This window comes from Zalophus californianus, chromosome 4 (assembly GCF_009762305.2).
Source record: "Zalophus californianus isolate mZalCal1 chromosome 4, mZalCal1.pri.v2, whole genome shotgun sequence".
NCBI lineage: Eukaryota > Metazoa > Chordata > Mammalia > Carnivora > Otariidae > Zalophus > Zalophus californianus.
The window spans coordinates 143,838,172-143,864,816 of NC_045598.1; the positions used below are offsets into that span (position 1 = coordinate 143,838,172).

A 26,645-nucleotide genomic window follows, 5' to 3' on the forward strand; every position below is an offset into this window, starting at 1 on the left:
TAATTCTTTAATTATATCAAAGAGTTTTCCCCCAGAGTTAAAAATGCTAAAGTAAAATTATTTCTTTCCATTTATTTTTCCATTAAAGTGGACAAGTATATATACATGTATTTTTTTTTTGATGTCTTGCTTTTAGTTACTTCTCTAGTTTACCTGACTGATTCAATAGACAATGGTTATTTTTGTTACTATTGGTGTTTCTTTTATAGATAAAAACATGAATCATGGAAATTAACCAGCAAGGATTTTTAAGCATCTGCCAAATATGTGTTAGCCTTAAGGATACCAGGACTAAGGATGCTTGTGTCCCAAGGCAATGTCAGGCTTGGGCACCATTAATGTACATGATATGATTAAGGTCATTTGAACACTCTTCCTGATTCCCTTTCTTCCTGATTCCCTTTCAAGCACTCCCCAGTGCCTCTCACCTCTTCAATCTGTGGATTTTGTGAGGAAAATTCACTTAATGAGATATGAACTTATGTAGAAGATAGTAGTATGATTTTGTACTGTAGAGCTTTGGCATTGGAATGAGCCTATTACATTCGAAATGCTGGACCCATGCTTTCATTATGGGCTTTCTTGATTAATTTATGAAACTATTTTACAGCTCCCTATGCCAAAGTTTCAGTCAAATGAGAGGAGTGTTATTCAATTTAAAACTTGGAAGAGCCCAACTCTGATCCATTCAGAACACTGCTCAGAGCAAGGTCTTGAGGACCCCTGATGCATCAGGCATCATATACTTAGTAGTGGGAAATCATAGGGAGCTGGGCAGCTGGAGTGCTGGTAGGACACTTAGGGTGTTTTGACAATGGTTATTTAACTCAACTGGTGGGGAAATATTTAACTATTTTAATCGGTTCCACTGAACTGGAGCAACCGACTATCACTGATACTAAATTATTTACTTCCAATCTTTTCCAAATACATTTTTCTTAGGAGAACGACAATGACATCAGAAAAGGATAAAAGGAAAAGCATAATCAGATTGACTGGAAGGGTGAACAAGAATCAGACACATGTTGCCTACTGCACAAATTAATAATCAGTGGTCATGGCACCAGCAAAATCACTTTATGTAGGTTGTCCCTGTGGCAGGATCCTGGTTAACCTTAGTTCCCTTTGTTTCCGCCTGAGGCTGACTCTCCAGGATTCCCAGAGATTTAGTGAGCCACCGATTTCCTTCCCACTACAATCTTTTTTTGTTTAAGATTTAATTTCTCTGGTTTATGACTGAGAATACTCATAAAAAACTGGTACCAGGACTGGATTACTGGCAGTAATACTTCCTAATATGTAGAATTTATTTGCTGGTATACCCCAACATATAGAATTAATTTGCTGAAGAATTCTATCACTCCTGGGTAGAAATATAATTTTTTTGCTATATTTAGTTAAATTATGGTTTGTTGTACATTTGGAATAAGAGAAGCATCTTCAAGGACTTGTTAGGAAAATATCACGATGTTGCAGGGTGTTGATTGATTCTTATGGCTACCATTAAGATTTTTCAAGAAAGAGACAAACTTTAGCTTCTCCAAACACAAGAAATAAAGAAAAGGCTGTTTTATAATAAAAATAGTTTATCCCTGTTGTTGCCATCCAAATTGACAGAAATAGGGATAATTTGATTCTGTACACTAATGGAAAATATACTGTAATCCAAATTTAAGGTCTGATATTGAGGTAGAAAGATAGAATTCTCAGAGGATAAGATTAGGTGAAAGATATACCTGAACTCTTAAGCACCTTTCAAATAACTCTGGTTAACCCAGTGGTTCCAACTTTGGCTGCACATTGCCTTTTAAAAAATAATGATACTTTGATCCTAGCCATTGAAATTCTTGTTCAATTTAATTTTTCTTAGAAAGTGGTTTGAGCATTGTTTTTTAAAAATTTCCCTAGGTAAGTCTTGAAGAATAACTCTTTCTCATTGAAGAAGTCTCTGGAATGTAGCCTGGAGGACAGACTTATATTCTAGGTTTTGATTTATCTCAGTTTGAAGTCATTAATTTGTGAACCAGAGGTGGTTAGTGCACAAAGGCATGCTGTGAGGAAACAGAAATTCTCACATTCAAAAACTGTGCATAAATGTGATCTTTGGGTGTTGTTTCTAGCCAACTAAATAAACCTGAAACAAATACAGTGTAAACTTTTTGAGGTTTTTAAAATAATTATATTGAAATAAAATATGACTTTAATATTCTGTCTTTCTTTTTTTTAATAAAGATTTTATTTATTTTTTTATGCGTGTGAGAGAGAGAGAGCACAAGCAAGGGGAGTGGCAGGCAGAGGGAGAAGTAGGCTCCCTGCTGAGCAGGGAGCCTAATGCAGGACTCAGTCCCAGGACCCTGGAATCATGACTGGCGCTGAAGGCAGATGCTTAACTGACTAAGCCACCCAGGCATTCCTGTTTTTATTTTTCTGATAATTAAATGAAATACTACAAGTAAATTACCTAACAGAGTACCTGACACAAAGTAGACACTCACTGAAAGCAAGTGATTATCATAATCAGTACTATTATTATCTTTACCACTCCTCCTTCTACTAACACTACTTCTACTACTACTACTACTACTGAGGAGAACTAGAGAACAGGTGTTTTTTAAATAAATCCAGTGAATCACTCGACCACAGTTTTAAGGTGTTCTTTCTTATATACTGCAGCACAGACAACTTGTGGGTTTTTTTCTTCCTTTTTTTAAAGATTTTTTAAAAAAAATTTTAAGTAATCTCTACACCAAAAGTGGGGATTGAACTTACAACCCCAAGAGCAAGTCACATGCTCTACCGACTGAACCAGCCAGGTACCCCACAAATGATTTATGTTTTAATGGTTTCTTTGAGTCCTTGAATGCATTTCACCCAAGGAAAAATTTGGTATCGATAGTGATTAGGATACTAGACCCAGTCTCTGAAAGCCAACCCCTCAATACCTCCTGATGTGATTTATTTACAATACAAATAGTACCATTTGAACAGCAAATGGGGGCACCTGGGTGGTTCAGTCAGTTAAGTGACCAACTCTTTATTTCACCTCATGTCATGATCTCAGGGTCCTTAGGTCAAGCCCCGTGGTGGGCTCCGTGCTCAGCAGGGATTCTGCTTGAGATTCTCTCTCTCCCTCTCTCCATTCCCCTCCACGCCCACTGCATTTGCACACTCTCTCTTTCTCTCTTTCAAATAAATAAATAAATCTTTGAACAGCAAATGGGCATGATTTATTGACAAGGTGTTTCTTTTAGTATATACTTCAGCTGTCCAGATCAACCAAGAGACCTATTAGCGAGTGGATTCCTGCCAGCATTGTGGTGAGGGATCCAGCAGAGGACTGTTTGGTAAACAGACAACGTCAGGGAGGGTATTGGATCAAGAAGGTAGAAGAAATGGGCATGGAAGCCACTCCAATGCAAGTTTTTACGTGAGGAAGCAGAGGAGTCAGTCTGGGCAAGTGGCAGGGGCATGAAAGCGGAATGAGTTGAAAAGTTGGAACAGCTTGTTTATGGTGCAGTACATCCTTGAATTAGTGATTTTGTAATATCTAACAAACTGCAACAATTCCAAATTATTGCAACAACTGCAACAAATCCAAAATGGATTCATCATTTCTTTTCATCACAACTGTGTCATCACACAGTTTGTACTTTGATACTTAAAAAAGAAGTTACCTAACTTTAAATGCCAATATTCTGCCCTCTTTTCTTGTTCTTGACAAAACTTAATACTGAGTCATATCTCCACCCCCTACCTTCAACATTACTCTAATCTTTATTGGGTGAGATTTACCATGTTGAAATTATTCGGCAAGAACTGGTTATTTTTCTCGAGGCAAATTCTTTGAAATCAATTAATATAACTCATGCTGACCTTAAAATATCCCCAAATTTCTTCCTTATATCTGTGGTTCTTTTTGTTGATTTAATTTATGACCTGTTGGGAAAAGTGGGTCTGTAGTATCCACAGTACGTCTGTCTGTGTTTAAGTTTGTATTTAACTGTCTATATTTGGTTGAAAGGTGAAATTGCTAAGGTTCTCTTTCCAGTTTGTAAGAATATATAGCAACTTCCTGTCATTTGATTTACTATCTAGATCCTTCCTTGGCTACAAACAGTTCATCCTTCTTATGTAATCTTTTTCTGTAGGCCTCGCTGTCTTTCTAACAACTTCTTAAAACATGAATGCGCTAATTTTAAAATGGCATCTTTGCTTCATCTCTGTATGTATCTTTTTCTAGGGCTCCACCTATTCACTTTTGGCAATTGCTTTGATCATAATCAGTCTGAGTTATATCTGGGAAAAGCGGGAAAGAATTTCTGAGTCATAAAATTTCTCACACATATCAGCACTGGGCTAAGAGAAAAATAAATCATTTTCATTCATTTAGAAAGTAAACAAGTGATTCTGTCAAAGTTCTACTTGCAGAACTTAATATACTCGATGATTGTGGTAAAGAGGAGAGGGAATACATGTGATAAAATAAATGCAGGGTTTGAGCTGATAAAGATTTGAGTGCAAATCCAGTCTCAAACACTTAGAAACTATGTGATATTTTTAGGCAAGTATTTAACTTATGTAAGCCTTTGTATTTTTTTGTCAGTAATATGGCACTAAATTTTTTTATCAAATATCATTTTGTAGTTTTAAAAATAGTGTATGAAAAGTGCTTGGCACAGGGATGTCCACTCTCACCACTGTTACTTAACATTGTACTGGAAGTTCTAGCCTCAGCAATCCAACAACAAAAAGAAATAAAAGGCATCCAAATCAGCAAGGAAGAAGTCAAATTTTCACTATTTTCATATGACACGATACTCTATATAGAAAACCCAAAAGACTCCACCCCAAAATAGCTAAAACTGATATACAAATTGAATAAAGTTGCAGGATGCAAAATCAACATCCAGAAATCTGTTGCATTTCTGTACACCAGCAATGAAGCAGCAGACAGAGAAATCAAGGAATCAATCCAATTTACCATTGCACCAAAATCTGTAAGATACCTAAGAATAAACCTAACCAAAGAGGTAAAAGATCTGTACTCTGAAAACTACAGAACACTGGCGAAAAAATTGAAGATGACACAAAGAAATGGAAAAACATTCCATGCTCATGGACTGGAAGAACAAATATTGTTAAAATGTCTATACTACCCAAAGCAATCTACACATTTAATGCAATCCCTATCAAATTACCACCAGCATTTTTCATAGAGCTAGAACAAACAATTCTAAAATTTATATGGAACCAGAAAAGACCCCGAATAGCCAGAGCAATCTTGAAAAAAGAAAAGCAAAGCTGGAGGCATCATAATCCCAGACTTAAAGCTATATTACAAAACTTAAGTGATCAAGGCAGTATGGTACTGGCACAAAAATATACCCCTAGATCAATGGAACAGAATAGAAAATCTAAAAATGAACCCACAACTAAATGGTCAACTCATCAACAAAACAGGAAAGAATATCTAATGGAAAAAAGACAGTATCTTCAACAAATCATGTTGGGAAAACTAGACAGCGACATGCAGAAGAATGAAATGACCACTTTCTTACACCATACACAAAAATAAATTCAAAATGGATGAAAGATCTACATATGAGATAAGAAACCATCAAAATCCTACAGAAGAACATAGGCAGCAACCTCTTTGACATTGGCTATAGCAACTTCTTACTAGATACATCTTCGGAGGCAAGGGAAACAAAAGCAAAAGTGAACTGTTGGGACTTCATCAAGGTAAAAAGCTTCTGCACAGTGAAGGAAACAATCAACAAAACTAAAAGACAACCTATGGAATGGGAGAAGATATTTGCAAATGACATATCTGATAAAGGGTTAGTATCCAAAATCTATAAAGGACTTATCAAAATCAAAACCCAAAAACCAAATAATCCAATTAAAAATGGGCAGAAGACATGAACATTTTTCCAAAGACATCCAGATGGCCAGCAAACATGTGAAAAGATGCTCAGTATCACTCATCATCAGGGAAATACAAGTCAAAACTATGATGATATATCACAGACCTGTCAGAATGACTAAAATTAACAGCACAGGAAACAACAGGTGTTGGTGTGGAAAACAGTATGCAGGTTGCCCAGAAAGTTAAAAATAGAACTACCCTATGACCCAGCAATTGCACTACTAGGTATTTATCCAAGGGATACAAAGATACTCATTTGAAGGGGCACATGTACCCTGATGTTTATAGCAGTATTATCATCAATCATCAAATTATGGAAAGAGCCCAAGTATCCATTGACTGATGAATAAAGAAGATGTGGTGTATATATATATATACATATATACACAATGGAATATTACTCAGCCATCAAAAAGAACGAACTCTTGTCATTTGCAATGACATGGATGGAGTTAGAGTGTATTATGCTAAGTGAAATAAGTCAGTCAGAGAAAGACAAATACCATATGATTTCACACAAATGTAGGATTTAAGAAACAAAACAGATGAACATGGGGAGGGGGGCAAAAAGAGGCAAACCAGAAAGCAGACTCTTAATTATATAGAACAAACTGATGGTTACTGGAGGGAAAGTGGGTGGGGGGATGGGTTAAATGAGTGATGAGTATTAAGGAGGGCACTTGTGATGAGCACTGGATATTGTATGTAAGTGATGACTCACTAAATTCTACACATGAAACTAATAGTACATTGTATGTTAACTAACTGGAATTTAAATAAAAACTTGAAAAAGGAGAAAAAAGTGCTCTGTAAATAGTAGGCATTGTTATGGTTATTACTATTTACAAAGAGATGATTAGGTAAGAATTTAATGCTCCTTGAGTAATATTCCTGAAACAAACATTGCCAGGTCATGGGATGCAATCATACCCTTTGATTTTGTTATAATATCACAAATAGATATGACACATATTTAGCAATAATTCACTAATGGTTTATTATCACCAAGATAATAAACCAGTTTTCTTAATCTTTGATTTTGTGAAAGACCTAAATGAGTAAGCAAGTGCAAGACTGATGTTTTAATTAAATAATTATATAATCAAGAGGGAATTTGGAAGACCATTAACTTAATGACCTGTATCCAAGTACATCATCTAAGTTGTTGATTCCAACCTTTGTTCATATTTGGGGAACTTCATAAATGTAAAAATATTTCATAAACATCAATAGTGTATTATTGTTGATAAGTACTGTTTGACAAAATACCTAATAGCAAAAAACTAATATGAATTTAATAATAATTTAAGTGATTTTATATTAATCAAAATAAATTCTCAATGATTTTTTAAAAACAGCACATTTGAATGAAACATATTCATTCATTAAAAATAATATTTAGTTTATATGTGGATTTTTATTCCACTGGTAATATCTCCATGGCTGCCCAGGGTCCAGATGCCCAGATTAACAACTAGGGTATAAATCAGACTTTTAATACACCCCAGAGCCCTTTATTGACCTCCCTCAGTTATTTATAACACCTATCTGCATTTTCAGAGTTAATCATTATTCTCACTGGTAATTCTGTGAAGTTTTTCTAATTTTTAAGTTTTATATAAGGAAACAGGATATAGTTTCTTAAAGTCTCTTTTGCTCAATACAGTGTTTACAAGATTCATCCATATTGTTGCTTATATCAGTATTTTGTTCATTTTTATTGCTGTATAATATCCTCTTATCTGAATATACTATACTTTTAAAAAATAAATTTATTATTGATGGATACTGGTGGTGTTTCTAATTTGGGTCTATTATGAAAAAATACTACCATGAACATTCTTGCATTCTTGTATATGCTTTTTTATTACATGTTTTTCAAGAGGACCTATTTCTCAGAATGGAATTTCTGGGTCATAGTTCATGTATATGTTCAGCTTTAGTAAATACTGAGAAATGACTTTTCAGAATGATATGTAAAATTTTCACTTCATCCATCAGTCTGTAAGAATTCTTAATACTTCCAATCCTTGCAAACTCTTGGTATTTTCTGATTTTTTTCTTTTCAGCAATTTGGATAGGTAGATAATGTCATCTTATTGTAGTTTTAATTTGTATTACCCTGAAGAATAATTAGGTTAAGAAATATTAAAATATATTCATTTGTGATTTAGTATTTATGTTATAACATTAACATCTGCATCACTTTTGAATCTCTTTATTTTTCCATTTTATTTTTGTCTTTTGTGAATTGATCTTATATTCTGATAGCCTGTTAATTTATGATTGAATACTAATTATTGTGTAAAAATATTGTAGGGATAATTCCTATCTCTGAGTGATGTTGTCTTCCTCCAGAGATTATTTACTTTTGCATATTTCAGACTTATCTCCTGAAGCTAGTATTAGAACTAAGCAAATTTAAAGCTGGCTTTCAGGTTTTTTGAGGGCTGGTCTATTTTAGGTTTGCTCTTATAGCTCTAGCATAGCCTTCCAAGATCTGGTAATAAGTAATCAGGCTGGTCCTGAGCTCTATTTTGCCCTTCTCTGCACTGTAGGACTGCTGAAAGATCTATATGAACTGCTTATATACCACTCTCTTGATTCTCACTCAGCCCCTAGGCTCTACCCTACCTATCAGCAAATGCCAGGAAACGAACATGGCATCAAGTAACAGTTTTGTTTAAGCATTCTCCTTTCTCGCTGAGATTTGGTTCCCTCCAATCGTGGTCATCTTTGTAACTTTCTGATGCCTCCAAAGAGATTTAGTGCATTTTATCCACTTTTTCCAGTTGTTTCTATTAGTAGAGTTGGTCTACAACAAGCTAGTACATCATAACCAAAACAAAAGTCCCAAATCTAATGTGTTTTTGAGAGATTAGTCATGGTTTGTCCTACTGGAATCAAAAGAAACAATAACTTTGCATTTACTCCATGTCACAACTTTCTTCTCTAACTAAATAGCATCAGTTATTTTCTCTTTTCTTCAGAAGGTAGTGTTTCTAGTTGGCATTTATCTTTGCTGAATGTCTTCCTGATTTATTCCCATTTTGAAATGGGAATAAATGAATTGATTGTGAACTTTTAGTGCACACTTGACTAATACAGAAAATAACAGAATTCCAACTCCTATTACTTATACTTGAGATTCTATTTATTGCTATGTCCTTTTGAATCCTTTCCAATAACTTTAGCTATCTTTATCTTTCTATTCTGATCCCATAATATTTATTATAAATTTTCATGTCTAATTTTAATTATTTTAATTACTTACACTACAGTAATAATAAGTAAAAAGTAATTAATTACTTAAACTAAAGTGTAATTATCCAAGGTCAGAGACTCTGTTTTATTTATCCTTATTTCTGGCATACAGTTGAAGCTAAACATGTTTACTGAATGAATAAACAGAATTCCTTACAATTCCATGTTTAACTTATGATTCACTAAAAATACAGCCTTTTCCCTTCTATGGCTATACCCAGGTAGTTTATAGGCAGGATTAGCCTAGGTGTAGCTATTAAATATATATTTATTTCACTCATACATATATTTAAAAGCTTGTTTTACAAAATCCTCACATTGTGCTATTGTCAAAAGTTGTTGATACATAGGCAACCAAATAAGCTATTCTTTAGAAATATGTTAATACATACAGTAAATAATAACCCACCTACCAGAAGTAGAGTTATTGGAGTTTTATTGATAGGCATTTATTGACAATTTTTTAGTTTTTTCTGACATAAGGCATCTGCTCTTTTTCATTTTATTTTTTTATTCATTTCTATAATAGTTGTAGTATAGTAATTACTGTTTTCTGAATTCCACCAAATTTGTGTACTGAAATATTCTCTGCAAATTAGATAAATTTTTCCATTAAAACAACCATAGCGGCAATGTAACAAATACTAGCTTAATGATATAAAATATTTTTCTATAAATCTAAGATTAGTGGCCAAAAGGGAATAAAATCTTAAAATTTATTGTTTAAATAGTATGCAATTTTAAAAATACATGGTTTTGATTGTATAGGAGAAAGATTTCACATAATTTTTTAAAAAAAATTTTCTTTCATTATTGCAACTGAATGAAATTTTATGTGGATTACTTTAATATTCATTACTGCTTTGGGCATAAATCTACTGAACTGCTTTTTCCTGCTAATCAGAGATGACTTCAATATCTTAGATTTAGAAAACTAAAAGGTTCAGGAAAAATTTAAATAATCTCAGAATTTTTTTAGTTTAAATTGAGATGCTCTTATCCTTTATTTTTGTCTTTTTAGGCAAATTGGGAAAATAACATTCATAGATTTTTAAAGCATTTTTCTAGTTTTATTGAGAACTAATTGCATATATCACTGTATGAAGTTTAAGATGTACAACATGATGGTTTGATTTCCATATATTGTGTAATGATTACCACGATAGGTCAGTTAACATCCATCACCTCATATAAATATAAGAAAAAGAAAAAAAAAACTTCTTGTGATGAGAATTCTTAGGATTTACTCTCTTAGCAACTTTCCTATATATCATACAGCAGTGTTAGCAGCATGTAGTATATTATAACCCTAGTACTTATTTATTTTATGACTGGAAATTTGTACCTTTTGATCACCTTCTTCCAATTCCCCTCTTATAACCCTCACTTCTGATTACTACAAATCTGATATTTTTTTCCATGAGGTTTTTTTTTTTTACATTCTGCAAATAAATGAGATCATACAATATTTGTCTTTCTCTGCCTGACTTATTTTACTTAAGATAATACCTTCAAGTTTCATCCATGTTGTCACAAATAGTAAGATGTCCTCATTTTTAATGGTTGAATAATTCTCCATTTTATATATATATATATATATATATATATATATATATATATATATATTTCTTTATCCATTCCTCCATTGGTGGGCACTTAGGTTGTTTTCATATCTTGGCTATTGTAAATCATGTTGCTATGAATAGGGGTACAGATATCTTTTTGAGTTAGTGTTTTCATTTTCTTTAGATATATTTCCAGAAGCAGAATTTCTGGATCATATGGTAGTTCTATTTTTACTCTTTCGAGGAACCTCTATACTGTTTTCCATAGTGGGTGTACCAATTTACAATCCCACCAACAGTGCACAAGGGATCCTTTCCCCCCACACCCCACTAGCATTTGTTCTCTCTTGTCTTTTTGATGGTGGCCACTCTTAATAGGTGTGAGGTGATATCCCATCGCAGTTTTAATTTTAACATCCTTAATGACTAGTAATATTGAGCATCTTTCATTTACCTGTTAGCAATCTACATATTTTCCTTTTGCGCATTTTTAAAATTGAATTATTTGGTTTTTTGCTATTGAGTTGTATGAGTTCTTTATATATTCTGGATATTAACCTCTTCTAGATATATGGTTTGCAAATATTATTTCCCATTTTGAAGGTTGTCTTTTCACTTTGTTGATGGTTACTTTACTGTGCAGAAGCCTTTCAGCCTGATGTAATCTCACTTACTTATTTTTTATTCAGTTGCTTGTGTTTTAGGTATACTTTCTAAAAAATTCTTACGAAGACCCATGTCAAGGAGGCTTTTTCTTATAGGTTTTCTAGGAGTTTCATGGCTTCAGATCTTACATTTAAATCTTTAATCCATTTTGAGTTAATTTTTGTGAGTGGTGTAAGATAGGGCTCAAGTTTCATTCTTTTACATATGAATATCCAATTTCCCCAGCACCATTTACTGAAGAGAAATTAGGATTTCTCTTTCTCCACTGAGTATTTTTTACTACGTTGTCAAATATCACTTGACCATATATGCTTGGGTTTATTTCTGAGTTCTCAATTCTGTTCCAGTAGTCTGTCTGTTTTTATACCAGTACCATATACTTTTAATTACTACAGCTTTATAGGATAGCTTGAAAACAGAAAGTCTGATGCCTCCTGCTTTGTTCTTCTTTCTTAGGATTTCTTTGGTTATTTGGGTCTCTGTAATTTCATGTAAATTTTTGGAGTGTTTTTTCTATTTTCTTAATACCATTTGAATCCTGATAGGGATTGCATTGAATCTATAGATGGGTTTTATATTATTGATATTTTAACAATATTAATTCTTCCAATCTATGAATACAGGATACCTTTTCATTTATTTGTATCTTCTTCAATTTCTTTCAATAATGTCTTGTAGTTTTCAGAGTAAAGATCTTTCACCTCATTGGTAAAATTTATTAAGTGTTTCATTGTTTTTGATGCTATTGTAATGGGATCAGTTTCTTTATTTAATTTTCAGAAAATTTGTTGTTAGTGTATAGGAACACTACTAAATTTTTGTCTGTTAATTTTGTATCCTGCAACTTTCTGAATTTGTTGATTAGTTCTAACAATTTTTTGGTTGAGTTTTTAGAGTTTCCTATATGTAAAATCATGTCAATATGTTAACTAACTGGAATTACATTAAAAACTTTAAAAAAAGAAACTAAAAAATAATAAAATAAAATCATGTCATCTTCAAATAGTGATGATTTTACTTCTTCCTGTCCAATTCTAGTGCTTTTTATTTATTTTTCTTGCCTGACTGTTCTAGCTAGAACTTCCAGTACTGTGTTCAATCAAAATTGTGGGAGTGGGCACTCTTGTCTTGTTTCTGATCTTAGAGGAAAAGCTTTTAACCTTTTGAGTATGATGTTGACTGTGGGCTTGTTATATATGACCTTTATTATGTTGAGATATGTTCCTTCTAAGCCTAATTTGTTAAGTGTTTTTTATCATGCATATAGGTTGAATTTTGTCAAGTGCTTTCTCTGCATCTATTGAGATGGTTCTTTTCTTTCATTCTATTAATATGAGGTATTACCATGATTTGTGTATGTTGAAACATCTTTGCATCCCAGGGGTAAATTCTACTTTATCATGGTGAATGGTACTTTTAATGTGCTACTGAATTCAGTTTACTAGTATTTATCAAGAATATTTGCATCTGCATTCATCAGGGATATTGCCTGTGGTTCTCTTTTCTAGTAGGGTCCTTATCTGCCTTTAGTATCAGGATATCAGGATAATGAGTTTGGAAGTGTTCTTTTCTCTTTGATTTTTTGGAAGAGTTTGAGAAGGATTGGTGTTACTTCTTTAAGTGTTTGGTAAAAATCACCAGTGTAGCCATCTCGTCCTGGGCTTTTCTTCATTGGGAGATTTTTGACAACTGTTCAGTCTCCTTATTAGTGTATCTATCTATCTATCTATAGAGAGAGAGAAAGAGAGAAAGAACAAATGTTTTATTAGTTATGAAAAAGGTGAGAACACTACAGGTACAGGCATTTAAAGACATAAGAGGTTATTTTGAGCCACTACAGCCAATAAATTTGAATATTTAGATAAAATGGACAACTGCCTGGAAAAGCAAAACCTTAGAAAATCTTCACAAAAAAGGGAGCCTGGCTGGCTTAGTCAGTAGAGCATAGATCTTGGGGTCATGGGTTCAAGCCCCATATTAGGCATAGAGCTTACTTAGAAAAAATAAAGAAAAAAAGTTTTCACAAAAAGAAATAGAAAATGAAAATAATTTCATGTCTGTTAAAAAAAACTGAATACATAATTTAAAATCTTCCTATAAAGACCCATTTAGTTTGGTAATCTGTGAATTCTACCAAATACTTAAAGAAGACATATGTCAATCCTACACAAACCCTTCTAAATAGGAAGAAAAACAGTCCTAAACTTTTTAAATTAGCCTTTATACTAAAACATCTCAAAAACATAAGAAAAAAATCACTGGCTAATTTCATAAATAAACATATATGCAAAATTGTACTAATATGTTAGTATACTGAATCCAGAAATATATAAAAGGAGCTATTTATCACAGCCAAGTTTGGTTTATTCCAGAAATGTAAGGTTAGTGTAACATTAAAAAATGTATCAATATATTTCACTATATTTTCAGAACAAATAAAAAAATCATATAATCATTTTTTCAGAAAACCTTAGTTTTTCAATTTTTTGTTCAATGAAGTCAGACACAGTACCATTTCTATAGCTATTACTGAAGTTTCAGAGCTTCATGTAAGCACTATAATAAAAATATGTCAACTCTTGAAGGCATTCTTCTTCAGGAAAACTTGCTAACAGCAGCGCCCTTTGAATCACATCCTGTAGATCAATCTGACATTACTATTTCAGCTGTCCCTCCTGAGATCTCTCTGAAGCTACAAAGAAAAGGAAACAATAATTCTTTTATGGCTATTATAATTACTGAAATGGAATCACAAGGTGTTTCTGCATACACTTTTGCAAAAGTGTGCTTCTTTGCTTGTTAAAACGTTGTTAGAAAAGGAGTGAAAATTTTGTGTCAGAGTCAAGTGGAATTCAAAGATGACATCTTCCTGCTTTTATTCTTGTCTGTAGCAGTCACTTGAGGTGGAGAGAGGCAACCTTATCCCAAATAAAATCTTTTTATTGAATAACCACTCACTCTCAGATTACTTTTATTTGTTATTTAAATACAACTTAAAAGTTATGATAATACTATAAGCACACCAAAAACTGCTTTCTAGTTCCTAAATTTAGCTGCATATTCTCTTCTCTAATTAAATTGCTTGATATTCTAAATTATTAAATACAACTTCATGATGTGGGTAATGTAAAGTTGGTGTGTTTAAAAAAAGCATTAATATTAATACTAACATCTATTACACTAATGATGTTCCTATGCTTTTGTACCCATAAAAATGAAGAAAAATCCTTATAATTCTGTGATGTACCTTCTGTTAGTAATCAATGACTTACAATGAGGTGATTATCCATTTTCTACCTTTTTATTGAGATAAATAAAACAGCCAAAATCTTGGCCATTTATATAATATAATAATGTCACTTGTTTAACTTTCCTGAGGCCTGAATTTCTCATTTGTGAAATTGTTGCAAGAATACTTACCTTGTAGAAATTATGTGAGAATTGCAAGAGAGAACATGAAGTTTGTCTGGGTGGTGCCTAGTATTTAACATGCTCAATCAAATTTTAGTTTCCTTGACTTCTTTCTTGTACCAGGCAATTTCATTTCTGTGTCCCACTCAAAGACCCAGAAGAAAGAGCACCTTAATCATTCTTTCCTAATTGGACCAGGGATATATCCTTAATTAACATAAACAAATTTAGGTTGGGACAAGCCAATTATCTTTTCTCAATAAATAAACTCTGTCATAAATACTGGGGCCAACTGGTAGTTTCCTGAATTACAAGATTATGTCAACTTGATTTGGGGGTCTCCCACATTAAGTGTTGAATAAATGAGGCAGTGGAGAAAGCAAACATAATTTAAGGGGGAGTATGTAGGAGTATGAGAGGGACTGCATAGTTTCCGATGTACAAAGCTAGCACCCTTGTTTCCTAATATTTCTGATCTCATATTTAAGTTTCATTATGCCATGTTGTAAGAGTCTACTCTTTATTTTACATCCCTTTTGAAGCATACATTTTTTTTTACTTGTGTGTTTAAATGTGTTCTAATATTACCAATCAAATGAGTTTGAGTTATTAACTACTCCAGTGCTTCTAAAATTTTATTTAGAGCAGCTTTTGTTATTTTTTAAGATATTAAGTTACATGATGATTTTTATTAGTATTTATTTCTAAGTCGACTATGAAATTGATTTGCTGATATTACATAGTATGTTTTGAAACTGACATATTTACCTCAAAAATATTAGTGGATTCATCATATATTCCAATATTGAAGAAGAAAGAGACTATTTTTCCTCCTTAGCCTCCCCCATAAGGCTAAGGAGGAAAAATGATCAAAAAGTTTGTCCAATAATTGAATGGGTTGTGCATGAAACACCATGATCCCAAATTTTAGTACATATTAATATTCATGAATATATTATTTAGGATGTTTTTGACACAAATATAAAAACAGACCTAATTAAAAGGATAAAGTTATTTATTATGTAAGAAGAAACAAACTATCCAATGATGTCATCAAAGAACTCTTTCTGACTTTTCACTCAGCTGTCCTCAATGTGTTGGCTATAGTCCTTAGTCTTGTCTTTTCATGCAACCAAAATGCCGCTGCAGGCTCTGTGACCCAACACAACTTTGTCCAAAACATAAAAGGCAGTTGTCCACCCCCAGATTGTTTTTAAATCCTGGAATTTAGATTTCTCCAGAAGTCCCCTAGTACACTTCCTGTTAAATCCCATTGGATTTAAATTTCTGGTGTGCTCTATTGTCCAAAAAGAATTTTGAATAATTCCTCTTTATTCTCAAATGTGCTCCTGTTTAAATGACAAATTATAATTAAGTTTGGTCACATGCCTATGCCTTAGGAGCATGAGATCCTGAATGAAAAAGCAAATAATCTAGTGTTTTTAGCTTCTCACAGAAAGTGATTTTGGCAAGGGAGAATGTAATGGCTTTGGGGTAGGTAACCAATAATGTCTGTCACATGTTAAGTACTGAACCATTTCCAATTTCTGATTATGAAGTTAGACATTGTACAAATTAGATTAATTTATGCTAAAATTCTCTGTGATAATCCAGGTGTCTGTGAATGTGAATTTAGGAAAAAGTACAAATGAGTCAATTTTATTGTTAGGGGAATTTCAATTTGGTCTTCATATCAAAATATTGATAAAGATTAGCAACTTTTCCACTTTTTGCTTATTTTTTTATTACTTTTGATGGTATTCTAAATATTTTCTTTGCTTTTCCCTTAGAATTAGACCCAGTGACCAAGCAACTTATGCTCCATACAGCTAAACCAACTTTTGGCCATCTGACAGATGTAAGTAAAATGTCCAAGTTATGATAAATATCACTATTCATGGTAATTAAATGTGAACATCCATTATATTTTAATATTTAAGTAACCTTGCTACTAAAATGACTGGAATATTATCCACTCCCTAGAAAATAATGGAGTAGGATAGTTTCACCATTTTAATGTGGGGTTATTGTAATATTTTTGGCAATGTGGAGATTTATAATAGACTACACAAATTTTCATAGCCTGTGTCAACAAAGGTATACCATTAATCATCCTTACATAAAGGAGATTCCCTTAAGGGGTGCCTAGGTGACAGAGTCGGTTGAGCCTCTGACTTTTGATTTTGGTTCGGGTCATGATCTCAGGGTCCTGAGTGGGGCTATGTTCTCACTTCAGAGTCTGCTTAAGACTCTCTCTCCAGACTATGGACCCTGAGAAACAAACTGAGGGCTTTTGGGGTGGGGTGAGGGGATGGGTTAGCCCGGTGATGGTTATTAAGGAGGGCACCTATTGCATGGAGCACTGGATGTTATACGCAAACAATGAATCATGGAACACTACATCAAAAACTAATGATGTAATGTATGGTGATTAACATAACATCATAAAATAAAATTAAAAAAAAGACTCTCTCTCCCTCTCCCTCTTCGTTCCCCACCCCCCCGGCTCTTTCTCTCTCTCTCTCTCTCTCTAAAATAAATAAATAAAATCTTTTAAAAAAAGAGTTTCACCTATGTTTTCTTCTAGGAGGTTTACAATTTCAGATCTTCCATTTAAGTCTGTAATTAATTTTGAGTTGATTTTTGTGTATAATGTAAGATAAGGGTCCAGTTTCATTCTTTTACATGCCTACAATATGTGACAACATGGATGAACTTGGAGGATCTTATGCTAAATGAAATAAATCAGTCACAGAAGGACAAATATTCCATGATTCCACTTATATGAGATATCTAAATTAGAACAAAGAATAGAATGAGATAGAAATGGATAGTTGCTAATCAATGTATAAATTAAATCAGTAATTGTTAAAAGCAATAATATAATCAATAAAATTTCATCTATGTGAGATGAATGTGTTCTAGAGTACTGTACAACAGTTTGCCTACAGATAACAATACTATATTGTTAATTAAAAATCTGTTAAGAGGATAAACCTCATGCTAAGTGTTTTTAGCACAATAAAATAATTTTTATAATTTCACATTTTTAAAAGCAATACATTTAAATTGATATTGCAAAAGCTGTGCATAATTTTTTTAGTTTTAGCATGTCCTTTTTATGTGACTAAAGTATTACTTGTAGTTGTAATAAATACACATTATGCAATCTCTATGAAACTTATATTTACAATATGCTATGGAATGCATAGAGGACCATTATAAATTAGATCACATTAGAATAGTTAGTTCATGTTAGAATACTTGATAACTTATACAAGAAATGTGAAGAAACCCTTGAACACTTTATGACAATAGTGAAGGATATGGAGAAAGTTTATATCAATAACATTCCAGAGAGGTCTGGAGAAAGCCAGATGTCGTGATGGTATTATTCTACATGAAGGGAAGGCAGAACCCAAGTCCACATGTCTGGAGAAGGTGTTTGTAAAAGGTGGCAGACTATGATGTGTCATATGAGAAAAAGGTAGAGAAGTCAAAGGGAAAGGAAACAAATTGGCTGTTTATCCAAACACGGTCTTTGAGGACCAGAAATCCCTAAGAGGAATTTTTAAAGACTAACTTGTTTATAGTATGGTACTCAGTGCTAACCTTGCCCTCTGTCTCCCCACAAAATCATTAGTGAAATCTACATGACTCATTCTGATGCTTTCAATGTTTTCTTATGGCTGAATTTGGACATATGTTGAGTCTTCCTTTAAGACTAATGTGTGGTGAAGTCCCCCAGTGAGGACAACATCTGGGTTGTATTTTGAGAACTTAACTGGGATTTGTGATTAAGGTGCAGGTCTCAGCTGTATTTTGGATTAAATCATCATGATGAAAGTGAGACAAGAGTGTTTCCTCACTGTGGTTGCCAAATGACACAAACCATGATGATAGTTGGCATATGACTTCATAGAAAAGGAACATTATGAGATGAATATTTGCAAAATTTAATACTGAAGATTAAAATAAAGTGCTAAATTCATGTACCATTTCATGTATTGAGTGAGAGAATCAAGAAATGATATTCTAAAGTCTTAGGCTAGTAATGGATATGTAACTGAGCTACAAAAGTTAACCAAGTTCTTAAGATAGCAAAGCCTTTCCAGGACTGTAATAAGATGTCCATGGCTGATGTTGCCTGGAGAGGTAGAATTTCTTGGAGAAAATACTCTATTGGGTGATTCGGTCATCAACTGAGTATTAGAATGATTTGTTGAGGTTAAAAGCACCAAAAGAATGGAGAAATGTATGGGGAATGTAATGCCAGTGACATAAGAAAAATATTTTGATTTGTGGTTAGAATATGCCACTGAAATGCTCAGGAGTAGGAGGTATAAAGTAGAGAAATGAAAAAGATTACAAAATCATTTTCAAGACCAGTCCTAGGAATTCCATAAGGTGGACATGTCTCTGTTTTGGGGGCAATATGTTATAAAGTGGAAAGTAGCCAGGATTAAGATGACAAAGATTCTGATCATAAGTCAAAAAGATAGGTAATAAGAGACTTCTACATATATTTTAGAACTCCAGAGACTTTGTGATAAGATGATGTGGAGAAAATGTTAGAATTACGCAGAGAATCACTTCAAGAGTTATTTATAAATAAGCCCTTCTGGAAAGACCTTGAATTCATTAAAACTCTAAATTTTCCTCCCTCGTATTGATCTCTTAGTAAAGCTGATTCAGGAGGAAGAAGATTAGAGGTAATAATGCCCACCCTTAGTAGATAAAATGGAATCGCTGACTTGAAACTTCAGTTGTCAGTTCAAAGTGGGCCATTTGCAGATTACTAACATGTGGCTCAGCTGCCTGAGGTCATATGTGCTAGAGAACAGGAAAAAATTGGCCTCCAGAACTTGCCCTGGGCACTGAAATTGCCCACTAATTTAATTCAGGTCTGATGGTTGTCCTACATAGAGCTGATATGACCAACAGAGACATGAAGAAGCAAATTTGGAAATAAAAACAAGGGACTTTCCAAGACTCTAGAAAGTAGAAACAACACTTAGCCACTCACTTTAGCTTGTTTTAAGGGTACAAATTATATGCTTGTCATAGAGAAGTTAAGTTTGAGAGTAAGGCAGAGATACCAGTATTAGAAGCTAAAGTGGAGAAAAGCCCACATAAAGATGTTTCTGGCAGGTGGGCTCTGACTCTTAGGATGAAATGTGGTTAGTAGGTGAGGACTGAATTTCTGAGTTCCCCTCTGTACTTCCCCTTTTGTAGCACTAATTGCATATTCCCTGAACTTAAGACATACCAACTGACTTCTGCTGACACAAGTATAACTTTGCCTGACTCTACTGAGAGGGACAAGTCCAGAATTAAGAGAAGAGACTCTCTTGAAACATAAGTCATCAGACCAGATCAGAAACACTACTCAGAAGAGAACATTGAAAAGGCTCCTTTATTCCTTAGGAGAGGAGTTTAAGCCAGTACTCAGTGGAGCCCTGGGGATCACAGGTAAATTCTGGTGTTCTTGAGATTTTTTTTGAGGGGGATACAGAAGTTTTTTGTGGGAAATATATAAATGAGAAAGAGGATTTTATTCACGGGGTTAGTGGATATAGGAAGTGCTGGAAAGGGCTGGCTAACTGGCAGGAACTGCCACCTGCATGAACAAAGATATAATCTATGTATTCTGGGGATCTGAACATAATGGGGAATCTGATATATCAGAGAAACAGGCATTTAAAAGACAGCAGAAAAAGCAAAATGGAGTAAGGAGAAAATCCTAGGTTGGAATTGTGGCCAGAGAGAGACTTAGAAGAAAATAAACGTTTCTAATTAAACTTTAAGTTGTTTGCTGTGGCAGGTTTAAAAGTAAAAGTTCTGTTTTCCCTTAGAATCTCCAATTGCTCACTAATGATTTTTATGTGATTTTTTTTTTTTAATGTTCAGTAGAAAAAAGTACCAAATCCAACTTCAGGTTTAGAAACAGGGACAAGAAGAGATGCTGCATACAAAGCCAGCCACATGTGTTAAACTATGTAGCACAAGAAAAATAAAACTTTATTCTCCAATGTGTCAATAATCATGCAAGTGCTCTCTTAATTCTGTATTTGTCACTATGTCATTTTCTGACAATTCTAAATCTACTTCAAATTCGGCCTCCTTCAAGACCTTAGTGAAATCTACATGACTCGCTCTGATGCTTTCAATGTTTTCTTATGGTTGAATTTGGACACATGCTGAGTCTTCCTTTAAGACTAATGTGTGGTGAGGATAGAAGTCCCCCAAAGGGCACGATATCTGGATTTGATTTTGAGAACTCAACAGGGATTTGTGATTAAGGTGTAGCTCTCAGCTGCATTTTGGATTAAATCATTATGATGAAAGTGAGAAAAGAGTGTTTGCCCAAGCTAGTATTATTTTAACTAATTCCAGCAAAATCAAAATTAAAAGAACAGAATATATATCTGAATAAAATACCTGTATCTTTTATGCACCTTATTTGTGCTGATCAGCATTTTTTTTTCACAAACCTACAAGTTTATAAAAATGAGGAGTTTCAGACACAGCTCATTTGTGCCTGTATAATTATTGGATGTTCAAACAAAGCCAAATTCTTATGGCCATAAAGAGCCAGCATTGAAATTTAGCTTCGATCTCACTCCCTACTCATCTGCTCAAACTGTTTAATTCTCCTGTGTTTACTTTTAAAAACACCGTTGTTTTGGGGTGCCTGGGTGGCTCAGTTGGTTAAGTGTAACTGATTTCGTCTCAGGTCATGATCTCAAGCTCCTGGGATTGAGCTCTGATTTGGGCTCCCTGCTCCGTGGGGAGTCTGCTTGTCTCCCTCTCCCTCTGCCCCTCTCCCTGTGCAACTCTCTCTTTCTCACTCACTATAAAATAAATAAATCTTTAAAAGAAACAAAAAAAAACTATTGTTTTACCTTTCACAATTAATCTACAACAAATCTGGAAATGACTTCTGTATATGGTATGAATTTAAGGTCAAGTGTTTTATTTTGTTTTTGTTTTTAACATATGTCTAATTTTCCCTGCCTTATGTATTGAAAAGGCCATCCTTTACTCATTGAACCACATTGCCATCATTGTTATAAATCAGGTGATTGTATATGTATGAGCCTCTTTATATAGTCTCTGTTACGTAATAGAGGTATATTCCCCCCCACACCAATACCAAAATAGCTTAATTTTTGAGGATTGATATAAATTCTGACTTTTTTCATAGAATAAATCCCCCTGTCTTGTTCTTCTTCATGATTGCCTTGCCAATTCTCTCCCTCTTTGAATTTCCATTTAAATTTTTCCATAAAATCAACTTATCAATATACACAAAATAACCTGCTGGGATTTTAAGGTTTTCTATTTGTCTTTGCTTTTCAGTAGTTTTATTTTGATATGCCAGCTTTTGGTTTTGGTTTTATTTATATTTATTATGTTTAGATTTTAGAGCTTTTTGAATCTACTGGTATATACCTTCTATTAGTTTTGGAAAATTCTCAGCCAGGAATTTTTTCAAATAAAGATCCTGCCCCATTCTTTTACCTCTCCATCTCATACTCCATTTAAATATATGTAAGAAATTTGTACTTTGAGTGTCTTGTCTCCTCTATATTTTCTATATTTCTATTTCTTTTTATCTCTGCTTCAGTGTATTTGCATACTTTCAATTATTCTTCCTTCCCAGTTCACTAATCCTATCTTCTAATTTGCTGTTAAATCTAACTGAGTTCTTAATTTCCAAATCTCGGTACTAATCCAAAGGAAACAAAAAACATTAATTCAAAAAGATATATGCACACCCAAATGTTCACTGCAACATTATTTACAATAGCCAAGATGTGGAAGCAACTTTAGTGTCCGTTGATAGATGAATGGGCAAAGAAATTGTGGTATATGTACACAGTAGAATATTATTTAGATCTTAAAAGAAGAATGATATCTTGCCATTTGTGACAAAATAGATGGACCTTGAGGGCGTTATGCTAAGTGAAATAAGTCAGTCAGAGAAAGACAGATATTGTATAATCTCTCTTATATGTGGAATCTAAAAAATAATAATAGTAAATAAAGAAAGAAAGCTCATATAAACTGAAAACAGATTAGTGGTTTCCAGAGATGGGGAGTGGGGTGGGAGAATGAGTAAACTGTGTATTTTTAGTTTAAATAAATTGAACAAAAAATATATAGGTTTCAATTATCAGATGATGTCTACATTTTTCATCCTTTTAACCCACTTTTCCGACTTTTTCTTTTTTTTCCCCACTTTTTCTTGAACATATTAGTCAGTTATTTTTTTTATTATTATTATTATTTTTTTTTTTACTGTGGTAAGAACACTTAACATGAGATCTACTCTCTCAAGAAATTTTTAGGTGCCTACATAACGTTACTCTAGACGAAATGTTGTATACTTGATCCCTAGAGCTTACTCATCTTGGGTAACTGAAACTTGATATCTATTGAACAGCAGCTCCTTATTTCCTCTGCCCCCAGCCCCTGCAAACCACCGTTCTACTCTCTGTTTCTATGAGTTCCACTGTTTAGGCACCTCATATAAGCGGAATCATGCAGCATTTGTCCTTCTATGACTGGCTTATTTCACTTCACATAATATCCTACAATTCATCTATGCTGTTGCATATGGCAGAATTTCCTTTTTTTTAGGGTGGAATAATATTCCATTGTATGCATATACCATATTTCTTTATCTAAATCATGATGGGCATTTAGGTGGTATCCATATCTGACTATTGTAAATAATGTGTCAATGAGCATGAAACTGAATATATCACTTTGAGATCTTGATTTCAATTCTTTTGAATATATACCCATTAGTGGCATTGATGGATCATATGGTCATTCTACTTTAATTTTTGAGGAATCTCCATACTATTTTCCATAGTGGTTGCACCATTTTAGATTCCCATCAACAGTATACAAGGGTGCCAATTTCTCCATATTCTTACCAAAAGTTGTCTTTTATTTTTTAATAATAGCCATCATAACAAGTATGCGGTGATATCTTATTGTAGTTTTGATTTGCATTTCCCTGATGATTAGTGATGTTGAGAAGCTTTTCATACATGTGTTGGCCATTTGTATGTCTTCTTTGGAGAAATGTCTATTGTTTCCCATTTTTATATCAGTTTATTTGTATTTTTGTTATTGAATTAAAGGAGCTCCTACTATATTTTGGATATTAACCACTATCAAATATATGGTTTGCCAATACTTTCTCTCATTTCATAGGTCACCTCTTCATTTTGTTGTTTTTTTTGTTTTTGTTTTTGTTTTTTTTGCTATGCAGGAGATTTTGGTGTGTTGTGGTCCCACTTCTCTGTGTTTTGCCTTTATTGCTTGTGCTTTGGGCGTCATTTTTAAGATATCATTGCATAGACTAAAGTCATGAAGCTTTTCTCCTATATTTTCTTCCAGGAGTTTTATAGTTTCAATCCTTAACTTTTAACTCTTTAATTCATTTTGAGTTGATTTTTACCTATGGTATCAGATAAGTATCCAATTTCATTCTATTGCATGTGTATATCCAGTTTTCCCAACACCATTTGTTGAAGAGATGATCCTTTCTCCCCATTGTACATTCTTGGCATTCTTGTTGGAAATCAGTTGATGGTATATGTGTGGGGTTTTGGGGGGGCTCTTTATTCTGTTCAATTGGCTTATATGTCTGTTTTTATATGAGTGAGATACTGTTTTAAATGCTGTAGCTTTGTAATTTGAAATTAAGAAGTATGATGCCTCCAACTTTGTTTTTCTTCTCAAGATTGCTTTGGCTATTTGGGGTCTTTGTGGTTCCATAGGAGTTTTAAGATTGTCTTTTCTATTATGTTTCTCTAAAAAAATACCATTGGGGTTTTTACAGGGATTGTACTGAGTCTGTAGAACACTTTGAGTGGTATGGATATTTTAATAATATTAATTCTTCCAGTTCATGAATATAGATTCTCTCCATTTATTACTGACTTCTTTAATTTCTTTTATCACCATTTTATAGTTTTCAGTGTACAAGTTTTTTATCTCCTTGGTCTGACACTATTGTAAACAGGATTATCTTCTTAATTTCCTTTTTGGGTGGCTCATTGTTAGCATATAGAAATGCAGCTGATGCTGATTTTGTGTCCTGCAACTTTATTTCTTTTTTGAGAGAGAGATGGAGAGAACAAGTAGGGGGAGGGGCAGAGGGAGAGAGAGAAAATCTTAAGCAGACTCTGTGCTGAGCACAAAGTCCAACATGGGGCTCGATCTCAGGACCCCAAGATCATGACCCAAGCAGAAATCAAGAGTCCGATGCTTAACTGACTGAGCCACCCAGGCATTCCTGTGTCCTGCAACTTTAAAGCCAGACAAAGATACTACAAGATAAGAAAACCACAGCCTAATATCCTTTGAGAACATAGAATCACAAGTCTTCAACAAAATACTAGCAAACCAATTCAATAGCACATTAAAAGAATCACACATCATGAGCAAGTGGGATTTATCCCTGAACAAAAATGGTTCAACATAAACAAATCAAATAATTGTGGTATGCTACATTTATAGAATGACAGAGATAAAAGGCACATGATTATATCAATATATACATAAAAAACATTTGACAAAATTAATTACCCTTTCATGGTAAAAACTGTCATCAAACTGGGTATGGTAAGAAGGTACCTCAACATAGTAAAAACCATACGTACTTAACAAGCCCACAGCTAATATACTCAGTGTTAACCAAGTTTTCCCTCTAAGATCAGGACCAAGGCAAGGATGACCACCACACCACTTCTATTCAGCACAGTACTGGAAATCCTAGTCAGAACAATTAGACAAGAAAAAAGAAAGCATCCAAATCGGAAAGAAAGAAGTAAAATACTGCTGGGCTTGAACTTATAAATGTAGAAAACCCTAAAGACTCCACAAAACAAAACAAAACTGTCAAAATTATTTTAAAGTCCTTACCTACTATAACATGTGAATCATCTGTGCATCTAGATCATCTAATTCTTTTTTTTTCCTTGGTTCTCTCTCACATTGTCTTACTTGTTGCCATGCCCAGTAATTTTCAATCTAATGCTGGATATTTTGTATAAAAATTCAGGGACTTCACACGATATCCTCCTAGTAATAGGCTTCTTTGTTTCCTTCAGTGGCAGATGGAATGGGGAGTTCAACACTTAAAGCAAGCAGGGAATTAAGGCTGCATCACAACTTTGGTAATAGTCTATTCTTTCATTCCTGTCACTCACCAGGGTTTTTAATGGAATTTGAAAACATAATGTGGGCCCCTCCCCTAACAGTTCCTGAAATCTATTTTTACCTCTCCAGGAAAGACTGCTGAAAATTCAGTTTTTTTCAATGGTTTTTGGCTAAGCATTTTAGGTTCTTGCCTTGCACGGCTTCGGGGATAGGGGCAATAATTTACCATGTGTTTGAGGCCCATAAAGTCTTTATTTTTGTCACTATAAACACAAGAGACCATGATTATCATATCTTTACATCTTCATGGGATTATAAGCTATCTGAAGGCTTAAAAAAAAAAAAAGATTTTCCCCAGCTTTTCTAATTGTGTTTAGCAGGAACGACAGTCTACCAAAAAGTAATCCACTTTACCAGAAGGAGAAGTTCTGCATATACTTCTACTGAGAAACATGAATTAAAATATTTTCCCTGATTAATTTTATTTCCATATTTAGGCTGTATCACTTTTTATGGTTTTCCATCTCAGGGACATGCCTGCAGTACATTTTTTAACAAGTGTCTGGTAGTATTTTTTTCCCAGTGAATGGCTCAAAACTGTCTATCAGTCCCTAATATCTGAAACA

General features: G+C 33.6%; 1 protein-coding gene across 3 annotated transcripts in view; it reads left to right on the forward strand.

Annotated features, from left to right (window-relative positions):
* CNBD1 (cyclic nucleotide binding domain containing 1) overlaps positions 1-26,645 on the forward strand; it is a 433,866-nt gene that overhangs the window by 368,080 nt on the left and 39,141 nt on the right. For all 3 annotated transcript variants that reach the window (XM_027571402.1, XM_027571412.1, XM_027571422.1), the window contains one exon: positions 16,626-16,693. In XM_027571402.1, coding sequence (XP_027427203.1) covers positions 16,626-16,693 — 68 coding nt within the window. The remainder of the gene's footprint in view (positions 1-16,625; positions 16,694-26,645) is intronic.